The following is a 22,713-nucleotide window of genomic DNA, read 5'->3' on the forward strand; positions in this document are numbered from 1 at the left end:
CACAGAACAGGGCTGGGGCTATTTTGTTCAATAGTGTATTTCTAAAGCCTAATCCAAGAGCTATAGCACGTAGAAAGCATCAAAAAGCATGAGTTAAATGAACAAATGAAACAGCCAGCTGGTGAGCCCACCCAGAATCCCAAAAGAATTCACCTTCTCAAATGGATGTCTAACACTTAATCAAGAAAGTAGCATGATCATGGTAATATTTACTCTAAAGTTTCCCTCTCTGCAACCCAACCCTACCCAAACAAATCCAAGCATCCACAACTAGAAAGGGTATGATCTGGAAAGCAGTGAACCCAAGAAAATTCTTCTCCAGGAGAACGCAAGCACAGGGAGGTCCAAAGGGAGCACCTGTAGTAGCAAAGGAAGCACAGGCAGGTGTATCCAGGGACACAGCTGCAGCACGTCACCCCCACTCAGACCCAGTGTGCCGCTACGAGGGCCTACTCACCCCTCTCGCAGGTTCGGCCCCAGTAGCCGGTGCCCGTGCAGTCGCAGATGAAGCGGTTCCAGCCATCTTTGCACACAGCGCTGTTCTTGCAGGGGTAGCTGTCACACTGCTTAGCGCTCATCCGTGAGCAGGAGGACTTGACGCCCGCAGCATTCTGCATCTCCGCCAGCTGCCGGATGTTCTTGCTGCGCCCGTCAATGAACAGGTCACGGATGCAGCCCACGTAGCCATAGTTGAGCATGGCGGTCCAGAGCTCAGTGGGGAGGATGAGGCCAGCACGGTGCTCCGGCAGCCCGCCCAGGTACATGTCCCCCTCCAGGTCCAGGATCTCGCTCTCCCCACTAGCGGTGAACGGCGTGCGCCTGCTGTTCACTGATATGGTACCTGGGAAGGGAGGACAGAAAGGGAGTGAGCTAACAGCCCTCTTGGCATCACAGGTGAGGCTGCCAGTGGATGAACCAAACGAAAGGAGCCTAGCAGGTGAGATGGGAGACCACTGTTGCCTGGCCAGGAAGGAACAATGTAAGCAAGGGAACGAAATGCCACAAAATGGTAAAAAGGACAATGTACGCCATTTGGTTCCAATCCCTGCCAGCTAAGACAGCCTGGCCCAGAGGAGGACCCAAGACAATCTCAGTGGCCTAGCACCTAGTATGATTATCTTTTTTTCTACCTAAAAGCCTCGGCTGAGAGGTTGCACATCATATAGGTTGACAGCAGCACAGACCCCGCCTGTGTTTAAATCCCAGCCCCTCCACATACTAGGTAGATAGCCTTGAAGAAGTGACTTCTCTTTCCTGGTCCTCAATTTCCTTATCTGTAAAATGGGAAAACAACTGTCGCCACCTCACAGGTTGGTGTGATAAGTGAATGAGCTCATACATGTAAGGGGCTTCTTACTCTGTACCTGAGACAGAGGCTGTAGGTCCTGCCTGAGTCTTCATCACTGGCTCACCATCACCAGAAGGATGGAACCTGCTCTTCTCTCTCTCTCTCCATGAGCTGATACCCTCTGTACTGGCCTTAGCTACCAGCCCTGCCAGGGCATATTTTCAACATTCATTGCCTTTGATAAATTTTAACTGGAACATGCTTCTTTCTTTCTTTTTTTTTCTTGACTACAGATCTAATATTTTATTTTTTTAAATGTTTTTAACACCTTTACTGGAGTATAATTGCTTTACAATGTTGTGTTAGTTTCTGCTGTACAACAAAGTGAATCAGCTATATGTATACATATATCCCCATGTCCCCTCCCTCTTGCATCTCCCTCCCACCCTCCCTATCCCACCCCTCTAGGTGGTCACAAAGCACCAAGCGGATCTCCCTGTGCTATGCGGCTGCTTCCCACTAGTGATCTGTTTTACATTTGGTGGTGTATATATGTCCATGCCACTCTCTCACTTCGTCCCAGCTTACCCTTCCCCCTCCCCGTGTCCTCAAGTCCATTCTCTACGTCTGTGTCTTTATTCCTGTCCTGCCCCTAGGTTCTTCAGAACCATTTCTTTATTAGACTCCATATATATGTGTTAGCATATGGTATTTGTTTTTTGCTTTCTGACTTACTTCACTCTGTATGACAGATTCTAGCTCCATCAACCTCACTACAAATAACTCAATTTTGGGCTTCCCTGGTGGTGCAGTGGTTGAGAATCTGCCTGCTAATGCAGGGGACACAGGTTGGAGCCCTGGTCTGGGAGGATCCCACATGCCACGGAGCAACTAGGCCCGTGAGCCACAACTACTGAGCCTCCGTGTCTGGAGCCTGTGCTCTGCAACGAGAGGCCGCGATAGTGAGAGGCCCGCGTACCGTGATGAAGAGTGGCCCCCACTTGCCACACTAGAGAAAGCCCTCACACAGAAACGAAGACCCAACACAGCAAAAATAAATTAATTAATTAATAAACTCCTACTCCCAACATCTTCTTTTTTTTTTTTTTTTTTTTGCCGTATGCGGGCCTCTCACTGCTGTGGCCTCTCCCATTGCGGAGCACAGGCTCCGGATGCGCAGGCCCAGCGGCCATGGCTCACGGGCTCAGTCGCTCCGCGGCATGTGGGATCTTCCCGGACCAGGGCACGAACCCGTGTCTCCTGCATCGGCAGGCGGACTCTCAACCGCTGCGCCACCAGGGAAGCCCCCAACATCTTCTTTTTAAAAAAATAAATAACTCAATTTTACTCCTTTTTATGGCGAGTAATATTCCATTGTATATATGTGCCACATCTTCTTTACCCATTCATCTATCAGTGGACATTTAGGTTGCTTCCATGTCCTGGCTATTGTAAACAGAGCTGCAATGAACACTGTGGTACATGACTCATTTTGAATTATGGTTTTCTCAGGGTATATGTCCAACAGTGGGACTGCTGGGTCATATAGTAGTTCTATTTGTAGTTTTTAAAGGAACCTCCATACTGTTCTCCATAGTGGCTGTATCAATTTACATTCCCACCAACAGTGCAAGAGGGTTCCCTTTTCTCCACACCCTCTCCAGCATTTACTGTTTCTAGATTTTTTGATGATGGCCATTCTGACCGGTGTGAGATGATATCTCATTGTAGTTTTGATTTGCATTTCTCTAATGATTAATGATGTTGAGCATTCTTTCATATGTTTGTTGGCAATCTGTATATCTTCTTTGGAGAACTGTCTATTTAGGTCTTCTGCCCATTTTTGCATTGGGTTGTTTGTTTTTCTGATATTGAGCTGCATATAAATTTTGGAGATTAATCCTTTGTTAGTTGCTTCATTTGCAAATATTTTCTCCCATTCTGAGGGCTGTCTTTTCATCTTGTTTATGGTTTCCTTTGCTGTGCAAAAGCTTTTATGTTTCATTAGGTCCCATTTGTTTATTTTTGTTTGTATTTCCATTTCTCTAGGAGGTGGGACAAAAAGGATCTTGCTGTGATTTATGTCATAGAGTTGTTCTGCCTATGTTTTCCTCTAAGAGTTTTATAGTGTCTGGCCTTACATTTAGGTCAGAAATCCATTTTGAGTTTATTTTTGTGTATGGTGTTAGGGAGTATTCTAATTTCATTCTTTTACATGTAGTTGTGTAGTTTTCTCAGCACCACTTATTGAAGAGGTTGTCTTTTCTCCACTGTATATTCTTGCCACCTTTAACAAAGATAAGGTGACCACAGGTGTGTGGGTTTATCTCTGGGCTTTCTATCCTGTTCCATTGATCGGTATTTCTATTTTTGTGCCAGTACTGAACTGTCTTGATTACTATAGCTTTGTAGTTTAGTTCGAAGTCAGGGAGTCTGATTCCTCTAGCTCTGTTTTTCTTCTTCAAGATTGCTTTGGCTATTCAGGGTCTTCTGTGTTTCCATACAAATTGTGAAATTTTTTGTTTTAGTTCTGTGAAAAATGCCTCCGGTAGTCTGATAGGGATTGCACTGAATCTGTAGATTGTTTAGGGTAGTATAGTCATTTTCACAATGTTGATTCTTCCAATCCAAGAACATGGTATATCTCTCCATCTGTTTGTATCATCTTTAATTTATTTCACAGTGTCTTATAGTCTTCTGAGTACAGGTCTTTTGTCTCCTTAGGTAGGTTTATTCCTAGGTATTTTATTTTTTTTGTTGCAGTGGTAAACAGGAGTGTTTCCTTAATCTCTCTTTCAGATTTTTCATCATTAGTGTATAGGAATGCAGGAGATTTCTGTGAATTAATTTTGTGTCCTGCTACTTTACCAAATTCACTGATTACCTCTAGTAGTTTTCTGGTGGCATCTTTAGGATTCTCTATGTATACAGTATCATGTCATCTGCAAACAGTGACAGCTTTACTTCTTCTTTTCCCATTTGGATTCCTTTTATTTCTTTTTCTTCTCTGATTGCTGTGGCTAAAACTTCCAAAAATATGTTGAATAACAGTGGTGAGAGTGGGTGACCTTGTCTTGTTCCTGATCTTAGAGGAAATGGTTTCAGTTTTTTACCATTGAGAATGATGTTGGCTGTGGGTCTGTCATATATGGCCTTTATTATGTTGAGGTAGCTTCCCTCTATGCCTCCCTCTATTCTGGAGAGATTTTATCATAAATGGCTGTTGAATTTTGCATCTACTGAGATTATCATATGGTTTTTATCCTTCAGTTTGTTAATGAGATTGATCTGTGTATATTGAAGAATCCCTGCATTCCTGGTATAAACCCCACTTGATCACGGTGTATGAACCTTTTAATGTGCTGTTGGATTCTGTCTGCTAGTATTTTGTTGACAATTTTTGCATCTATGTTCATCAGTGATATTGGCCTGTAGTTTTCTTTCTTTGTGACATCTCTGTCTGCTTTTGGTAGTAGGGTGACGATGGCTTCATAGAATGAGTTTGGGGGTGTTCCTCCCTCTACTATATTTTGGAAGAGTTGGGGAAGGATAGGTGTTAGCTCTTCTCTAAATGTTTGATAGAATTCGCCTGTGAAGCCACCTGTTACTGGGCTTTTGTTTGTTGGAAGATTTTTAATCACAGTTTCAATTTCAGTGCTTGTGATTGGTCTGTTTATATATTCTATTTCTTCCTGGATCAGTCTCAGAAGGCTGTGCTTTTCTAAGAATTTGTCCATTTCTTCCAGGTTGTCCATTTTATTGGCATAGAGTTGCTTGTAGTAATCTCTCATGATGCTTTGTATTTCTGCAGTGTCAGTTGTTACTTCTCCTTTTTCATTTCTAATTCTGTTGAGTCTTTTCCCTTTTCTTCCTGATGAGTCTGGCTAATGGTTTATCAATTTTGTTTATCTTCTCAAAGAACCAGCTTTTAGTTTTACTGATCTTTGCTATTATTTCCTTCATTTCTTTTTCATTTATTTCTGATCTGATCTTTATCATTTCTTTCCTTCTGCTAACGTTGGGGTTTTTTGTTCTTCTTTCTCTAATTGCTTCAGGTGTAAGGTTTATTTCAGATGTTTCTTGTTTCTTGAGGTAGGATTGTATGGCTATAAACTTCCCTCTTAGAACTGCTTTTGCTGCATCCCATAGGTTTTGGCTCATTGTGTTTTCATTGTCATTTGTTTCTATGTATTTTTAAATTTCCTCTTTGATTTCTTCAGTGAGCTCTTGGTTATTTAGTAGCGTATTGTTTAGCCTCCATGTGTCTGTGTTTTTCACAGTTTTATTTTTTCCTGTAACTGATATCTAGTCTCATAGTGTTGTGCTCAGAAAAGATACTTGATATGATTTCCATTTTCTTAAATTTACCAAGGCTTGATTTGTGACCCAAGATATGATCTATCCTGAAGAATGTTCCATGAGCACTTGAGAAGAAAATGTATTCTGTTGGTTTTGGAAGGACTGTCCTATAAATATCAATTAAGTCCATTTTGTTTAATGTGTAATTTAAAGCTTGTGTTTCTCAATTTATTTTCATTTTGGATGATCTGCCCATTGATGAAACTGGGTTGTTAAAGTCTCCTACTATGATTGTGTTACTGTCGATTTCCCCTTCTATGGCTGTTAGCATTTGACTTGTGTATTGAGGTGCTCCTATATTGGGTACATAAATATTTACAACTGTTATATCTTCTTTTTGAATTGATCCCTTAATCATTATGTAGCTTCCTTCTTTGTCTCATGTAATAGTTTTTATTTTAAAGTCTATTTTGTTTGATATGAGAATTGCTACTCCAGCTTTCTTTTGATTTCCATTTGCATGGAATATCTTTTTCCATCCCCTCACTTTCAGTCTGTATGTGTCCCTAGGTCTGAAGTGGGTCTCTTGTAGACAGCGTATATATGGGTCTTGTTTTTGTATCCATTCAGCGAGTCTATGTCTTTTGGTTGGAGCATTTAATCCATTTACATTTAAGGTAATTATCGATATGTATATTCCTGTTAGCATTTTCTTAATTGTTTTGGGTTTGTTATTGTAGGTCTTTTCCTTCTCTTGTGTCTCCTGCCTAGAGAAGTTCCTTAAGCATTTGTTGTAAAGCTGGTTTGGTGGTGCTGAATTCTCTTAGGTTTGCTTGTCGGTAAAGGTTTTCATTTCTCTGTCGAATCTGAATGAGATCCTTGCTGGACCGAGTAATCTTGGTTGTAGGTTTTTCCCTTTCATCATTTTAAATATGTCTGCCTCTCCCTTCTGGCTTGCAGATTTTCTACTGATAGATCAGCTGTTAACCTTATGGGAATTCCCTTGTATGTTATTTGTTTTTTTTCCCTTGCTTCTTTTAATATTTTTTGTTTGTATTTAATTTTTGATAGTTTGATTAATATGTGTCTTGTCATGTTTCTCCTTGGATTTATCCTGTATGGGACTCTGCGCTTCCTGGACTTGACTGACTATTTCCTTTCCCATGTTAGGGAAGTTTTCAACTATAATCTCTTCAAATATTTTCTCAGACCCTTTCTTTTTCTCTTCTTTCTGGGACCCCTATAATTCGAGTGTTGGTGTGTTTAATTTTGTCCCAGAGGTCTCCGAGACTGTCCTCAATTCTTTTCATTCTTTTTTCTTTATTCTGCTGTGGCAGTTATTTCCACTATTTTATCTTCCAGGTCACTTATGCATTTTCTGCCTCAGTTATTCTGCTACTGATTCCTTCTAGAGATTTTAAAATTTCATTTATTGTGTTGTTCATCATTGTTTGTTTGGTCTTTAGTTCTAGGTCCTAGTTAAACGTTTCTTGTATTTTCTCCATTCTATTTCCAAGATTTTGGATCACCTTTATTATCATTACTCTGAATTCTTTTTCAGGTAGACTCCCTATTTCTTCTTCATTTGTTTGGTCTGGTGGGCTTTTACCTTGCTCCTTCATCTGCTGCATATTTCTCTGTATTCTCATTTTGTTTAACTTGCTGTGTTTGGGGTCTCCTTTTCGCAGGCTACAGGTTCGTAGTTCCACTGTTTTTCGTGTCTGCCCCCAGTGAGTAAGCTTGGTTCAGGGGCTTGTGTAGGCTTCCTGGTGGAAGGGACTGGTACCTGTGTTCTGGTGGGTGGGGCTGGAACTTGTCTTTCTGGTGGACAGGGCCGCATACAGTGGTGTGTTTTGGGGTGCCTGTGAACTTAATATGCCTTTAGGCAGCCTCTCTGCTAATGGGTGGGGTTGTGTTCCTGTCCTGCTAGTTGCTTAGCATGGGGCATCCAGCACTGGAGCTTGCTTGCTAGCTGTTGAGTCGAGCTGGGTCTTAATGTTGAGACGGAGATCTCTGGGAGAGCTCTCGCCAACTGATATTACGTGGGGCCCAGAGGTCTCTGGTGGACCAATGTCCTGAACTCGCCCTCCTACCTCAGAGGCTCAGGCCTTACACCAGGCTAGCACACCAAGACCCCGTCAGCTACAAGGCTCAGAAGAAAAGGGAGAAGAAAAGAAAGAAAAAATAATAATAAATTTTTAAAAATTATTAAAATAAAAATGTAATAATAAAAACAAAGGGAAAAAAGGAAAGAAAAAAAGAAGAGAGCAACCAAACCAATAAATAAATCCACCAATGATAACAAGCACTAAAAACTATACTAAGATAAATATAAAAATCAGTAACTAATCAGTCAGAGACAGCAAACCCCAAGTCTACAGCTGCTCCCAAAGTCCACCGCCTCAATTTTGGGATGATTCGTTGTCTATTCAGATATTCCACAGATGCAGGGTACATCAAGTTGATTGTGGAGATTTAATCCACTGCTCCGGAGGCTGCACAGAGAAATTTCCCTTTCTCTTCTTTGTTCGCACAGCTCCTGGGGTTCAGCTTTGGTTGTGGCCCCGCCTCTGCATGTAGGTCGTCCCCAGGCATCTGTTCCTGCCCAGACAGGAGGGGGTTAAAGCAGAGGCTGATTAGGGGGCTCTGGCTCACTCCGGCCCAGGGGAGGGAGGGGTACGATTGTTATACTTGGAGTGCGGGGCGAGCCTGCAGTGGCCGAGGCCAGCATGACATTGCAACAGCCTGAGGCGCGCCGTGTGTTCTCCCGGGGAAGTTGTCCCTGGATCACGGGACCCTGGCAGTGGCGTGTCATACAGGCTCCTGGTGGGGTGTGGATAGTGACCTGTGCTTGCACACAGGCTCCTTGATGGCTACAGCAGCAGTGTTAGCATTTCATGCCTGTCTCTGGTGTCCATGCTGATGGCCACAGCTCGCACCAATCTCTGGAGCTTGTTTAGGTGGTGCTCAGCCTTCTTTTCGGAAGCCTGAGGCCTTCTACCAGCATTCAGTAGGTGTTCTGTAGGAGTTGTTCCACATGTAGATGTATTTCTGATGTATTTGTGGGGAGGAAGGTTTTCTCCACGTCTTACTCCTCCGTCATCTTCGGAACATGTTTCTTTATGTATTCATGTAACAAACATGTATTGAACACCTGTTCTGCCTCTAGTATAGTTCTAGACACATACATGAACTTGACAGGCGTGCCTGCTCTCCTGGAGCTGATGTTCCACAGCAGAGGAACAGAAAATAAACAAGTCACCCAATAAACAGAAATTGGAAAATGGCAAGTGGGAGGAAGAGAGTAAAATGGGTGCTACAGCAGCCCACAGGTTCAACTTTAAAATGTAAGGTCAAGAAAGGCTTCTCTAAGAGGTGAGAGGTAAGCTGAAACCAGGATGTTGAGAAGGATCCAACTATGCCAAGTCCTGGGGGGAGAACGTGCCCGGCACAGGGAATGACACCTACAAAGGCCCTGGGACAGGCAGGAGTGTGGCTAGAGTACGGGAGGCCAGAGAAAGTCAACAAGAGATGAGATCAGAGCTAGACCAGGCACATGAAATCACAGAAGATGTAACCCTGGAGCCTGACCTGGGAACTTGGGAACAGGGATTCTAGTCTTTCTGACCCTGTACCAGTCACTGAATCCCTCCAGTTCCTCAACAGTTCAATTTCCTAAACTGTTAAATCAGAGTGATGTCTAAACTTCATGCCAGAAATTTAGTATTCTTAAAGTGCTTTATTGGTACCAAGATAACTGGACCATCCATCAGCCAGCTTTCACTTTTATCTGAGTCTCAATTCCCTCAGCTATGACAGGGGACAGCCTGAAGGGCCTAGAAGATCAAATGAGATCAAGAAAGTGAAGTACACTCTAAATCACAAAGTCAACCCAGGGGTAGAAGAGTAGAAAGAGCGTGAGGGGTCGCTGGAGGGTTCAGCTAGGCGTGCTTCCCCCTACTCTTCCCCGGAAGTTTTCTCCTGGAGAAATCTGCTTTGCCTTTTTGCTTTTTAATCTTTAAAAACCTACATAACAATAAAAATGTCCCAGCCACCATTTCTAGTACTTTCTGTGCTTTTCTGGACTCAATCCTCAAAACAATCCTGTGAGGTAGGCATTCGTATTTCCCCTATTTCACAAATGAGGAAGTTGAGGCTTGGGTACTTTTCTTCTCTCTTGCAGTGTGCTTTCTTTACCCACCACATGTCCACAGAGTTAATCTGATCACAACTAACAGGGAGGAGCATCTATTGCCAAGTAAGAACAGTACCCGAACTGATTTAAATAGTGGACCCTTAAATACATCCTGAGGAAAATTCATCCTCTGAGTGTGGGACCACAGCTGCTTTGAGAATCAGTCCCTCAGCTGGGGAATGAAGATGAAAGTTTCCTGAGATCACCTCTCAGTCATATTCTTCAGGATGAGCAGGGAAGGAGGTACCACAATTAGATACACTTGTGTTTTTATAATTAGTCATTTTTAATACAGGTCTGTAAGAACATACCAGAAAATATCCTCATGAAGAAATGAAGTTTAGTATATAATATTAAAATTTTGTTACGCTTGCTTTTACATGACAACTATTTGTTTACTCAGTAAATGTTCATAGGCTTTGATCAAATTTATCAGTATTTTAAAGTATTAGCCAATGCCATAGCACCCAGGTATAAAATTTAAGGCTTCTGTAATCCAAACTTATTTGTCAAAAAACGGGTCTACTGATGGTTCTAACAAAACAAAATAACTGCCCTACTTGAAAAAGCAATTAGTGTTGAGAATATCAGAAACAGACATGTGGCGATTTTACATGTTCTAGCCTGCCTGTGACACAGATAGGTGACATTTAAGCTGTGCCAAGGTCTAGGTTAGTCAATCATGAAACCCATCAACCATGTCCAAACTCCAGAGACCCAAAATGCATAGTCTTAAAAACCAACAGGAGTGTGTCCCTTATATTTCTGAGACAGCTTTCTAGCTCTCTGCCCCTGCTGACATTTTTTAATGGATAAACTTCAAAAGATTTGGACTCCGAAATTATTTTTTGTGTATTTTTCTCTTAAAAAAGAAGAAAATGTTCATTCTTGCCCAACAAGCACATTTAATTTGAAGCCTCTTGGTTCTGATCAAATTTCAGGCAATTGATAAGGCATCCTGCTGGGCAATAAACCATCCAGGTCTGCAATCCGCCACCTGTCTGCCCTCTGCACAGAACCCAACCAGCTCCTTGCCTAAGGGCAACACTGCTCATCTCTGCCACCCCTCTAGCTCTGGAATTATGCAGAAAAGCCATCCCCGCAAGCTCAGCCATTAGTGGCTACAGCCTTTTAGGGGAACCTATTGCTTTCTATTGTTGGCCAAACGCAAAAATGGCTAAAAGGAAGACATTTTTGTGTTTACCGGGAGAGTAAATCCTTAAAAATATGAAAATATAGCCAAGACCCTTATTGAGTATGATACTACCTAAATGGAGAATCAGGAAATAAGTGTGAAATTCAAATGCTCTAATTACTACTCTGGGTGAAATGCCCTTTCTGGTGGCACAGAATGTGACCTTCACTGCCACATGTCCACAGAAAGTGAGGCAGACTGTTCAGGCATTCAAAAGCCTCAGACTCCCTATTTGTGTTTCCTTCCACCCCCGCACCCCGCCCGGCTTTGTTACTATTCCAGAGTGGCTATGTACTGCCTGGGGGTAGCCTGTTTGGTCTGCGGCTGCAGAAACAAACAAAGCCATTTAAACCCAATGTAAAAGGTTATGAAGAGAAAGGGAGAGTTAGTAAGGTCTGAGCAAAGAGTGAAATATAGGCTTTCACACCAAAGGAAGGCTTTAAATTGAACATGACTTTAGGAAAAATCAATTTGCCTTTTCCTTTCTTGTCATAATTTTTCCCTGCAATATGACCCTTGCCAATTATTGAAGGGTGTATCGCTGCACAAACTCTTGCACAGTGCAGCTTATCCTACAGAGTAATCACATAATGCAGCATCTGTGATGTCACAATTGGTTTCCATGGTGATGGAAAAAAGAGAATAAAGAGGGAAAAAAAAAACCATCACACAAGTGACATGACAGTCACTTTGGTAGCAGTGGAAATGCTACTTGTAAAACCATCCTTAGCCCCAGGGTCCTGGAGCTATCACTGAGACCACTGTGCAGAGAGTGACAGGGGAGATGAGGAAGAGAAGAAGGTCAGCCATCGATGAGACAGCCGTCTGGGTCAGAAACATAATCTTACATAGTCCTGTAACAAGCATTAAGGAGAACAGCAAAAGAATCAACAAGCAAACAAGTCAAAATCTAAAGTAAAAAAATATAAGGAAGCAGAAGCTTGCCCCTAGTCTCAGTCACACACCCTGCTTCTTCCTACCTGATCTGCCATCTCGCTGAATGTCCACGTGGTACCATTCCCCATCGTTGGCTTTCTTCTGAGTGGCTTTCACTTTAATGGTGCCTGAGCCCATGTCAAGCAGCAGGTACAGGTTGCCGTCGAGGAGTTCCACGGCAAAGAAGTCCACCTTGGTGTTCTTCTGGCTCCGAGCATCCTTCCTCTCCTGGGGCTTGCCGTGAGTGAAGAGGATCAGGCCGTTGCGCTCAGTGGTGCGAAAGTCAAAGGAGATAGACCCCATGCGCTTGGTGTTCCACTTGGGCAAGCTGATGTAAGCCTCCGGGGTCTCAAAGTTGATGGGGTCCAGTGTGGCCACATTCTCACACTTGAATACAACCTCCCCGTAGATTTTCATCTTGGTGTCCCCAATTCTGGCCAAGCGAGACAGCTCCAGACGGATGTCATTATTCTTATAAACAACCTGTCAAAAGCCAGACAAGTGCCACATGAATCAATCTTGCAAACAGTGACCATCCATCGCTCACTGGGCACCCAGGAAAAAGGCCCAAAATGAAGCTTCAGGACACAACAGTCTGAAACAATGAGAAACAAGAGACACAGCACTTGGAAAAGCATCTGCACAGACCTCTGAGGTGCCCACAAGCCCTGAATAAGCCCTTATATTTCCATCGTATTCCTTTTGTCTGTTTCCTTCTGGCCAATTTTTTGCGTTGTCAGAAAGTTAAACAATATAAGCTTGCAGGTAGAAATCAAAAGCGACTGAGTTGCACAGACGCAAATACTTACCTACAGAGATATTTACTGAAATGTCCTCAGTAAAGGACCAGAAACAACCTAAATGACCAGCAGTAACAGACTGGCACATCTTTAAAATGGAACATTATGCAGCCCTAATAATCAAGATAGTTGCTCCCAGTTTTGCCATAGATACTCTGAGTAACATTAAGTGAAATTAGTAAGGAACAGGACAGCATGCATTATGCTATCACTGTGCAAAGAGTGTGTGTGTTGGAAAGCGTGTGTTACATGTATATATGCTTGTAAATGCATAAATCATTTTTGGAAGGAAGCACAAGAAACTATAAAATTGTCACTGGGGAGAGGATTTGTGGGATTAATACTCAGGAGTGGAGGGAGACTTACTTTTTACTCTACCCTGTTGTATTGTTTCTCTTTTTAAAGAAGATGATTGAGTGTTAAGCATTGGTGGAGAAGGAGATCTATATTTTTTTGCACAATTGCACATGTCCTCTATATACACACAGTGAGAGAATGAAACACCCTAAAACATTTTTTAAAAACCTATTATGATTTTCTAAACCCAGTATAATCCATATAAAAGCAGGGATTAATCTTGTTCCCCAAGATCAGAGTTTCAAAAAGGTTTTGCTGTAATTATAACTGAATTTTGATGCAGTGCCCTTGGATAGGTCTTGGTCCTCTGATCTCCATGCAATGTCACATCCACACTATAATAATAAACAAGCAAAAACAGAAGGCAAAGGGCTAGCATTTGAGTATTGGTTATGCAAACCACGTTGCTAAATCCTTCACATTGTCTTATTCAAATTGTAGATGAGGACCCCCATTTAGGTTCATATCCCACATCCACTACTTCTAAGCTGTGTGAACTTCAAAGTTATTTAACTTACTTGGGTCTGCTTCCTCCTCTGAAAATGCAAATATAGGAGTAGACTATTTCTTAAGGACGAAATGAGTTAATACATGCAAAGCACTTAGAAATGGCACATGGTATGGGCATAAAAATCTCAGCTATCGGGGGTGGCTGTCGTGGCTGTTAACTCATTTTATCCCTTCCACAGAGAAGGCTGTCTTACCCTCTCCATTTTCAATAAAGTAACAAGACTTAAAAGTGCTAAAGTCTTACAATCCATCTTAGTGATAAAAAGTTAATTGGGTGAGTCACTCCAGTATATACAATTTAATCCCTAACATCCAGCTGTAGAACTGCCTCCCTTCTCTCCAACACCAGGAGAGAAGCAAGCAGAGATATTTGCCTTTTTTTTTTTTTCCTTTTTTTTTTTTTTTTTTTTTGCGGTATGCGGGCCTCTCACTGTTGTGGCCTCTCCCGTTGCGGAGCACAGGCTCCGGACGCACAGGCTCAGCAGCCATGGCTCACAGGCCCAGCCGCTCCGCGGCACGCGGGATCCTCCCGGACCGGGGCACGAACCCGCGTCCCCTGCATCAGCAGGCGGACTCTCAACCACTGAGCCACCAGGGAAGCCCTGAGATATTTGCCTTTTAATGTCTAACTAACAACAAAGAATTGAAAATGTCTCACCTACTAGATGACCTTCACCAAGGGTGTAACCATAGTCAATAACACTGAAAATAACAACAATACTAATATTTACTGAGCACCTACTACCAGGCACTGTGCTAAGGATCTGAAGCCTAGCATCCCATTAGATCCTGACAACACCCATTTGAGATACCTACCATCATTCCCCCATTTTACAGATGCAGAAACAGACATGGAGAGTAGTTAAGGAACCAGCCCATGGTCACATGGCCGGTAACTGGCAGAGGAGGACTTGAACCCAGAGAGTTAGGCTCCAGACTCCATGTGCTTTACCTTACCACTTGTGGACACTCAGAACGACAGTTACTACCAGCACCCATGAAGTTCATCTTTAATAATACATAGAAAATCATGCATATTCATCTTCCCAATTCAAAAGTTAAATTTCTCATCTTAGCTCTACTGGACTGACCATGTGCAAAGGGGAAAAACTGCAAGATCCTTAGGCAAACACTCAAGTGACTAAATGAGAAAACAAATGATAAAAGTTTAATGACTGGCAGCTTCTCCTTTCTAACTCTCACCTCCCAACATGTGAAATCTCTCTGTCATAACCAAACTTCAACTTTCTCTGAATCTGGGTTAAATGCCTAGGACCAGAGCTCTTGTAAAGGTTAATTATTAATGTAGAACGATAGCTCATCCCAAAGGGACAGACTAAGGCTTGGCTTCATTGAACTATCAGAGAAGAAAGAGCTCAAACACCCCTACAGGAGGCAGAAGGATAAAAAGAAAAAGGCCTTTTAAAAGGATGCAGCATCCTATGAGGAGGAACCCTTCTGTGAAATGGGTATGTGACCAAGACTGGGACACACAGTGAATAACTACAATGCAGATTTCTGGAGAGACAGACAAGAGAATCCGGGCCAGAAAACTGCCAGACAAAGACTTCTCTCAGAAGCTATTTGAAAATGAGCTCTCTATCTACTCCACAGCCCTGAAATTACTTGTCTATTTATATGCAGTTTCCACACCTTTCCAACTGACGTTGAGTAACCTCTTTGAGTCCCATTTTATTTCTTTCCAAAGGCAGGAGACTCAATACCTATTCTAGAAACTGCTCCCTTCCCCACCCCCGCAGGCAGTTATCAAGATTAAATGGGATACTATACATGGTAGAACACAGAAAATCCTCAATGGTACACAAACCTAGGAACAAGCAATAGTATACCTTGGTTTCCAGCAGTACCCCAGTACTGCTGGAAACTGACAGGGGCCTGGACTGATGCTCTTCTGAGGCTCTCCTACCAATAAGAAAGGGACAGGAGGGCAGGGGTCTTGTAGCCCAGTGATACTCAGTTGAGAAATTCCATGGCTGGCATCTTCACCTTCCCCCCTAACCCCCTGCCCAGTGCAAGACCACGGCATGGCCATGAAGAAGGGTAGTAGTACTCTGGGCAGGACGTCGTGGCAAGAAACCCTGCTGGACCCCCTTACAAGGCAAATTGGTATCTGGTATAGTATTTTCTATAAATTCAGACTTTCATCTAAATGAACGCCCCCCCACACACACACACACACCCGATGACTGAACTAGGAAGAGATGTGGCAGCAAGCGACAGAAAGCAGCCTTGGCTGACAATGGCCCCGACAAGAAGCAATTAAAGACAGAGTGGTAACAGCTCCCCAGGGGAGATGACACACAACCTGGGAGGCACAGAGGCAGAGTCACAGAGAGTGACAAGCAGGTCTGACCACCCCAAACCTTGGGCTTGTAAAAGCTGCTGTTTGGACTTGCAGCTCATGCTTAGAAGGCCAGACGGTAAAACAGCTGGGGACAGAGTCTCAGGGTTAAGGCAGACTCTCTCGGAACAGCTACTCTTGTATGTCTCCCTAATCTTTGATACAGGGGCACACAGGAACAATACCAGGAGTGAGGCAAGCCATGACAACACGATCAATACAATGAAAACGGCTACCACCTACTGAGAGCCTACTATGTGCCAGGCACTTAATAAAAACTCGAATGTATATCATCCAAATTAAGGAAGTGAAATACGTAGCATTAGCATCATTTTGCAGAAAAGAAGCTCAGAGGTGATAGGTACTTGCCCAAGATCATATAGCCCCCAGATCTCTCTGACTGAATGCGGGGCAAGGCCATCCTCCAGAGGTGGCAATTTCTAAGCTCTCCGGTAGCACATGCCTACCCACAAAGCAGAAACCTCTTAAGTCAGGCACATCAGACACACCCAGCTCCCTGCAGAGGTGCTAAGCCCTCATACCTGGTCCCTCCTCTCTATCAGATCCCTACTCCTCTCCACTCCAAGGCAACCTGGAGGCCTCTGTGTGAACTCAGTATTAGAACTTCTACATACTTGCTCACCTTGTAGGTAGGTTTCCCAGCCTACAGTGCCTTCCTCTGGTCTCCAGCCTCTAATGGTGCCCCTTCACCAGGATCTACATCCAAACCCATTCCAGGCCCTCTCTGACGACTCTGGTCCTTCCTGATGCCCACCATTTGATAAACTTAGAATTCTTACATTGCCTGCCTATGATGAAGCTGTCTGCCTTACTGGCCAAACCACTAAGCCTGATTGGAAAAGGAGAGGCTGTTCTAATCTACAAGATGTGCTTTTTCATGTTAAACTCTTCCATGGTGCTCGAGGCATATAGCAGGTCCATGAGAGTGAATCTAAGGGGTAGAGACAGTCCCAGTTCACAGGAGTAAAACTTTTTCTACCTCTTCCATCTTATCCCAGGACATCACCCTGTTCTCAGCTTTCTGAGAACGTTATGTCCACAAATTCCGCTGTAAATGCCACATTCCTATGCACTTCAGCAAGGGATCCGGGAGGAATGGGGGAGTGTGTGTGCCCCGCAGTGTCCAGACGGCCTCTTGGTACTGTTTCTCCTGTCCAGGAAGGGAAGGTTTACCACCTGACCTCTCCTTTCTCGTTGTTGTTGTTTTTTTAAACATCTTTATTGGAGTATAATTGCTTTACAATGGTGTGTTAGTTTCTGCTTTACAACAAAGTGAATCAGTTATACATATATGTATGTTCCCATATCTCTTCCCTCTTGCGTCTTCCCTCCCTCCCACCCTCCCTGCACCTTTAATCCTCTATGTGTCTACACATAGGGCAATTTCAATTAAAAAAACACCACCAGATCGGCTTATGGGACCATGATTTACAGGCCTGTGACTTGATGTCTGAGCAACTGATCCAGGTCAGTGGAGGATATCTGAAGTCAGGACACTGGAGGACATTCTCTGGAGTATCTAGGCCAGACGAAACAGAACGGTGGCTAAAAGCCAGTGTCAGGGGGCCTTGATGTGGAACAGTGCTGACAACAAATCCCAATAAAGCCTTTCAACTTTACACCTATGCGTGGAGCAGTTTACATACAACAAGCAAAAGACAAAGATTTGTTCCCCACCCCAACTTAATCCTTCAACAATAGATAATAACAAAATGAGCTTATTCTCTTCAGCTTACAGGATGGTGCAGCTTCTAGATAAATTGGGGGGGGGGGGCGTGCTAATCCTCTTATCATGTGACATTCCTACTCAGGGTAAATAAATAAGAAGCCCTGTGAAAGAATCTTGCTTCTGGGGTTGCCACAGAATCACACATCCTACTTTCTCTCCACCACTTCCCCTCCGTCCTTCAGGCAAATGATGACTCTGGTCGGCTGTGATTTTCCTTTCCTATGAATTATCTGCTCCACTCATTTGTCACTCAAAACACTCGAACTTGTTATCTTTGAATAAGCACAGGTCTTACCTTTTAAGCAAACCTCAAACACCTTACTAGCAAAAACTACACATTTTACGGCTTTCAAAATCTGAAACAGCACCTAGTTGTACTGGTGCTTAATAAATGCTCATATCTTCATTAAATTAGATGTTGGGCTCAGGTGGCAGCACAGGGTAGTGGTTAAGATCATGGACTTCACAGCCGCCCTATGTGGGCTCTGAGTCCTGTTCCACCCTTTGGACAATGGTTAAGGTGCCTCAGCCTCAGGTTCTTCACCTGTAGACTACAGGTAACAAGTCTCACTTCACAGGGTTTTAAGAAATAAATAAGATAATATGATCATACATAAAAGTACTTTAGCAGTTCCTGGCACTTCATAAGCATTCAATAAATGGTAGTTATCACTATTAATTTTGTTATTCTCTTTGAGAAGCCATAACTAGATCACCAGACAGGACAGCCTGGCATGGAGTCATTAGAATGGAAAGATTGCCTTGGAGGCTAAGTTCTAAGCCAGCTGTCAGCTCAAGAGACTAGTGACAGACTCTGGATTTAACAAATTCTGAAGTTAAAATAAGAATTAAAAATTATATAATTGCCTAATGTGGCATTTATAATATGTGAAAATGCCTAACGGTGGCTATTCCGTCTCTCACACACACACACCATGCACTTGCACAGATTTAGGATTCATTAGCATTAACATCATTATCTATCACAGTGTTCCACTGACCAAATTCCAACAGTGAAGTTCAAGCACAAATGGGGCAGCAGATGGTCCTCCTAGCTTCCAAAGTCAGAAGAAGCTAATATTTGGCATGGCTGGGGCCACATCTACATCTCTGGTCTTTCTCACCGGGATCAGTAAACTAACTCTGCCTGATGAGCTACAGCTGACATCCAACCTGGGGCCCAGAGTCCCCACTGCTGCATAGCAGGGACACCACCCTTTTCATGCTTTATATTCTGTCCACAGCGGTCAGGATCTACCAAAGATTAAAACTAAGCACCAGAAATAGAAAATGGGAATTGAGTTTCAGACTCGCAAGGCAGGAGTCAAAAAATGCCTAAGTTCTAGGGTTCAAAATAAAGGCCAAAAAGACTCCAGATGAAGTTGAAACCAGTAGTAGAAATGTTGGCAATTAATTAAATTTTAAAAAGGCTGTGTGATCCAACACTCTGTAGGTCAAACAAAAACATATCTGAAAGCTGGATCTCACCAAAGACTACCAGTTTATGGTTTCTGATCTTTGGCTTAATTTGTAAGAGAGCAGTAGGCAGAGATAAAAGGGACAGACAGAAAGCAAGCAGGAGTAGTAGGAACAATCCAGACAAACTTAAGAACTGAAGTTGAACCAGCCAAGTCCTCAGTCCCTTCCTCATTTAAAAAAAAAAATAAAGAAAGCCATCTGTCACCTGGCCATGCAAGCAGTCCAGAGAGGGAGACAGCACACACACAAGTAAGCACTATGGACCAGCCAGTTACTCTAACCTCATAAACCCAGGGCAATGGGTGCCAGTCCAAGAGCCTCACTAATGATGCAAGTCATTATCACTTACACTCAAGACCTCAAGACTTAGACAAACATTTATTTTGATGGATTCTTTGTGAGAAAGCAATGATCAGGTAAGTTTGTGCTCAACTGCAGACAGAAACACTAAGAAGTTTAAGACTTACAACCTTTGGTATCATGAAGGTCTCAATTTTATTCTTCTTAAGAAGAACTTTCTTAGGACTTTTATTCAGCTAAAAAGGCTGATTAAGAACATAGGTCTATGTATCCTGTAGAAAAAATTTTCAGCCAATCCAATTTGTAGGGTATTTAGGATACTGTCAAGGTTCAGTCTGTCACAGGAGATAAGATGTGCCAGTTCAGGCTGCATCATCCTCACACAGCCTGCTAAGCTTTTCCTAAATTAATGAACCACAGACTTGGCATAACCGGAACCAGGCAAAGAAATAAGACATGAATGTGCGTGTATGGGCCATAGTTCTCCAAGACCGGCCTTAACGAATACTGAAAAAGTTTCCAGATAATCTAGAGAAGTTTTCCAGGTGATCCTTTTAACCACACCTAGATAGAAAAGTCTCCCACCTCTTAGAGCCATATGGGCAAATACATTTCTCTGCTCTTCCTTCCTAGATAATGCAATTCATTGTGAATTGATGTAATTCTATTCTACTCCCCTTCTCATTAAACCCAGGTGAAGCCTCCACCAGTCCCAGAGCTGGAACTTGAGGTGAACCTTATCTCCACTCTGGTTATCCTCTAACACAAAAGCCAACTTAATGTAAATTAAGAACATTAGGAGACCTTCAACATGGTGGAAGAGCAAGACGTGGAGACCACCTTCCTCCCCACAAATACATCAGAAATACATCTACAAGTGGAACAACTCCTACAGAACACCTACTGAACACTGGGAGAAGACCTCAGCCTTCCCAAAAGGCAAGAAACTCCCCACGTACCTGGGTAGGGCAAAAGAAAAAAGAAAAATCAGAGACAAAAGAATAGGGACAGGACCTGCACCTCTGAGAGGGAGCTGTGAAGGAGGAAAGGTTTCCACACACTAGGAAGGCCCTTCACTGGTGGAGATGGGGGGTGGCAGGGGGGAAGATTCGGAGCCACGGAGGAGAGCACAGCAACAGGGGTGCAGAGGGCAAAGCGGAGAGATTCCCGCACAGAGGATCCATGCCGACCAGCACTCACCAGCCAAAGAGGCTTGTATGCTCACCTGCCGAGGTGGGCAGGGGCTGGGAGCTGAGGCTCGGGCTTCGGAGGTCAGATCCCAGGGAGAGGACTGGGGTTGGCTGCATGAAGACAGCCTGAAGGGAGCTAGTATGCCATAGCTAGCCAGGAACGCATCCAGGAAAAGGCTGGACCTGCCTAAGAGGCAAGAGATCATTGTTTCGGGGTGCGCCAGGAGAAGGGATTCAGAGCGCTGCCCAAAAAGAGCACCAGAGATGGGTGCAAGTCGCGGCTATCAGCGCGGACCCAGAGACGGGCATGAGACGCTAAGGCTGCTGCTGCCGCCACCAAGAAGCCTGTGTGCAAGCACAGGTCACTATCCACACCGTCCCTCCCGGGAGCCTGTGCTGCCCGCCACTGCCAGGGTCCCGTGATCCAGGGACAACTTCCCCGGGAGAACACATGGCACGCCTCAGGCTGGTGCAACGTCACGCTGGTCTCTGCCATCGCAGGCTCGCCCCACACTCCGTGCTCCTCCCTCCCCCATGACCTGAGTGAGCCAGAGCTCCCGAATCAGCTGCTCCTTTAACCCTGTCCTGTCTGAGCGAAGAGCAGATGCCCTCAGGTGACCTACACGCAGAGGAGGGGCCAAATCCGAAGCTGAACCCCGGGGGCTGTGCGAACAAAGAAGAGAAATGGAAATCTCTCCCAGCAGCCTCAGGAGCAGCGGTTTAAAGCTCCACATTCAACCTGATGTGCCCTGCATCTGTGGAATACCTGAATAGACAACTAATCATCCCAAATTGAGGAGGTGGACTTTGGGAGCAATGATTTTTCCTTTTTCTCTTTTTCTGTGTAGCTCACAGTCTTGGTGCTCCGGCCGGGTATCAGTCCTGTGCCTCTGAGTTGGGAAGCTGAGTTCAGGACATTGGTCAACCAGAGACCTCCCAGCTCCATGTCACATCAAATGGTGAAAGCTCTCCCACAGATCTCCATCTCAACGCTAAGACCCAGCTCCACTCAATGACCAGCATGCTACAGTGCTGGACACTGTATGCCAAACAACTAACAAAACAGAAACACAACCCCACCCATTAGCAGAGAAGCTGCCTAAAATCATAATAAGGTCACAGACACCCCAAAACACACCACTTCCCTAACATGGGAAAGGAAAGAGTCAATCAAGTCCAGGAAGCACAGAGAGTCCCATACAGGATAAATCCAAGGAGAAACACGCCAAGACACAAATTAGTCAAACTATCAAAAACTGAATACAAAGAAAAAATATTAAAAGCAGCAAGAGAAAAATAACATACAAGGAAATCCCCATAAGGTTAACAGCTGACGTTTCAGCAGAAAATCTGCAAGCCAGAACGGAGTGGCAGGACATATTTAAAATGATGAAAGGGAAAAACCTACAACCAAGATTACTCGGTCCAGCAAGGATCTCATTCAGATTCAACAGAGAAATGAAAACCTTTACAGACAAGAAAAAGCTAAGAGAATTCAGCACCACCAAGCCAGCTTTACAACGAATGCCAAAGGAACTTCTTTAGGCAGGAAACACAAGAGAAGGAAAAGACCTACAATAACAAACGCAAAACAATTAAGAAAATGCTAACAGGAACATACATATTGATAATAACCTTAAATGTAAATGGATTAAATGCTCCAACCTAAAGACACAGACTGGCTGAATGGATACAAAAACAAGACCCATATATATGCTGTCTACAAGAGGCGCACTTCAGACCTAGGGACACATACAGATGGAAACTGAGGGATGGAAAAAGATACTCCATGCAAATGGAAATCAAAAGAAAGCTGGAGTAGCAATTCTCATATCAGACAAAATAGACTTTAAAATAAAGACTATTACAAGAGACAAAGAAGGATGCTACATAATGATCAAGGGATCAATCCAACAGGAAAATATAACAGTTGTAAATATTTAGGCACCCAACATAGGAGCACCTCAATATATAAGGCAGATGATAACAGTCAGCCATAAAAGTGGAAACCAACAGTAACACAATCATAGTAGGGGACTTTAACATCCCACT

The 22,713-nt window shown here is 43.6% G+C and overlaps 1 protein-coding gene across 27 annotated transcripts in view; it reads right to left on the reverse strand.

Moving 5' to 3' along the window:
• Positions 1-22,713, reverse strand: part of NRXN3 (neurexin 3) — a 1,710,573-nt gene that overhangs the window by 1,153,849 nt on the left and 534,011 nt on the right. For all 27 annotated transcript variants that reach the window (XM_067027973.1, XM_067027953.1, XM_059057591.2 and 24 more), the window contains 2 exons: positions 11,958-12,396; positions 458-841 (listed from right to left, as the gene is read on the reverse strand). In XM_067027973.1, coding sequence (XP_066884074.1) covers positions 458-841; positions 11,958-12,396 — 823 coding nt within the window. The remainder of the gene's footprint in view (positions 1-457; positions 842-11,957; positions 12,397-22,713) is intronic.

This window comes from Kogia breviceps, chromosome 3, assembly GCF_026419965.1.
Source record: "Kogia breviceps isolate mKogBre1 chromosome 3, mKogBre1 haplotype 1, whole genome shotgun sequence".
Classification (NCBI taxonomy): Eukaryota; Metazoa; Chordata; class Mammalia; order Artiodactyla; family Physeteridae; genus Kogia; species Kogia breviceps.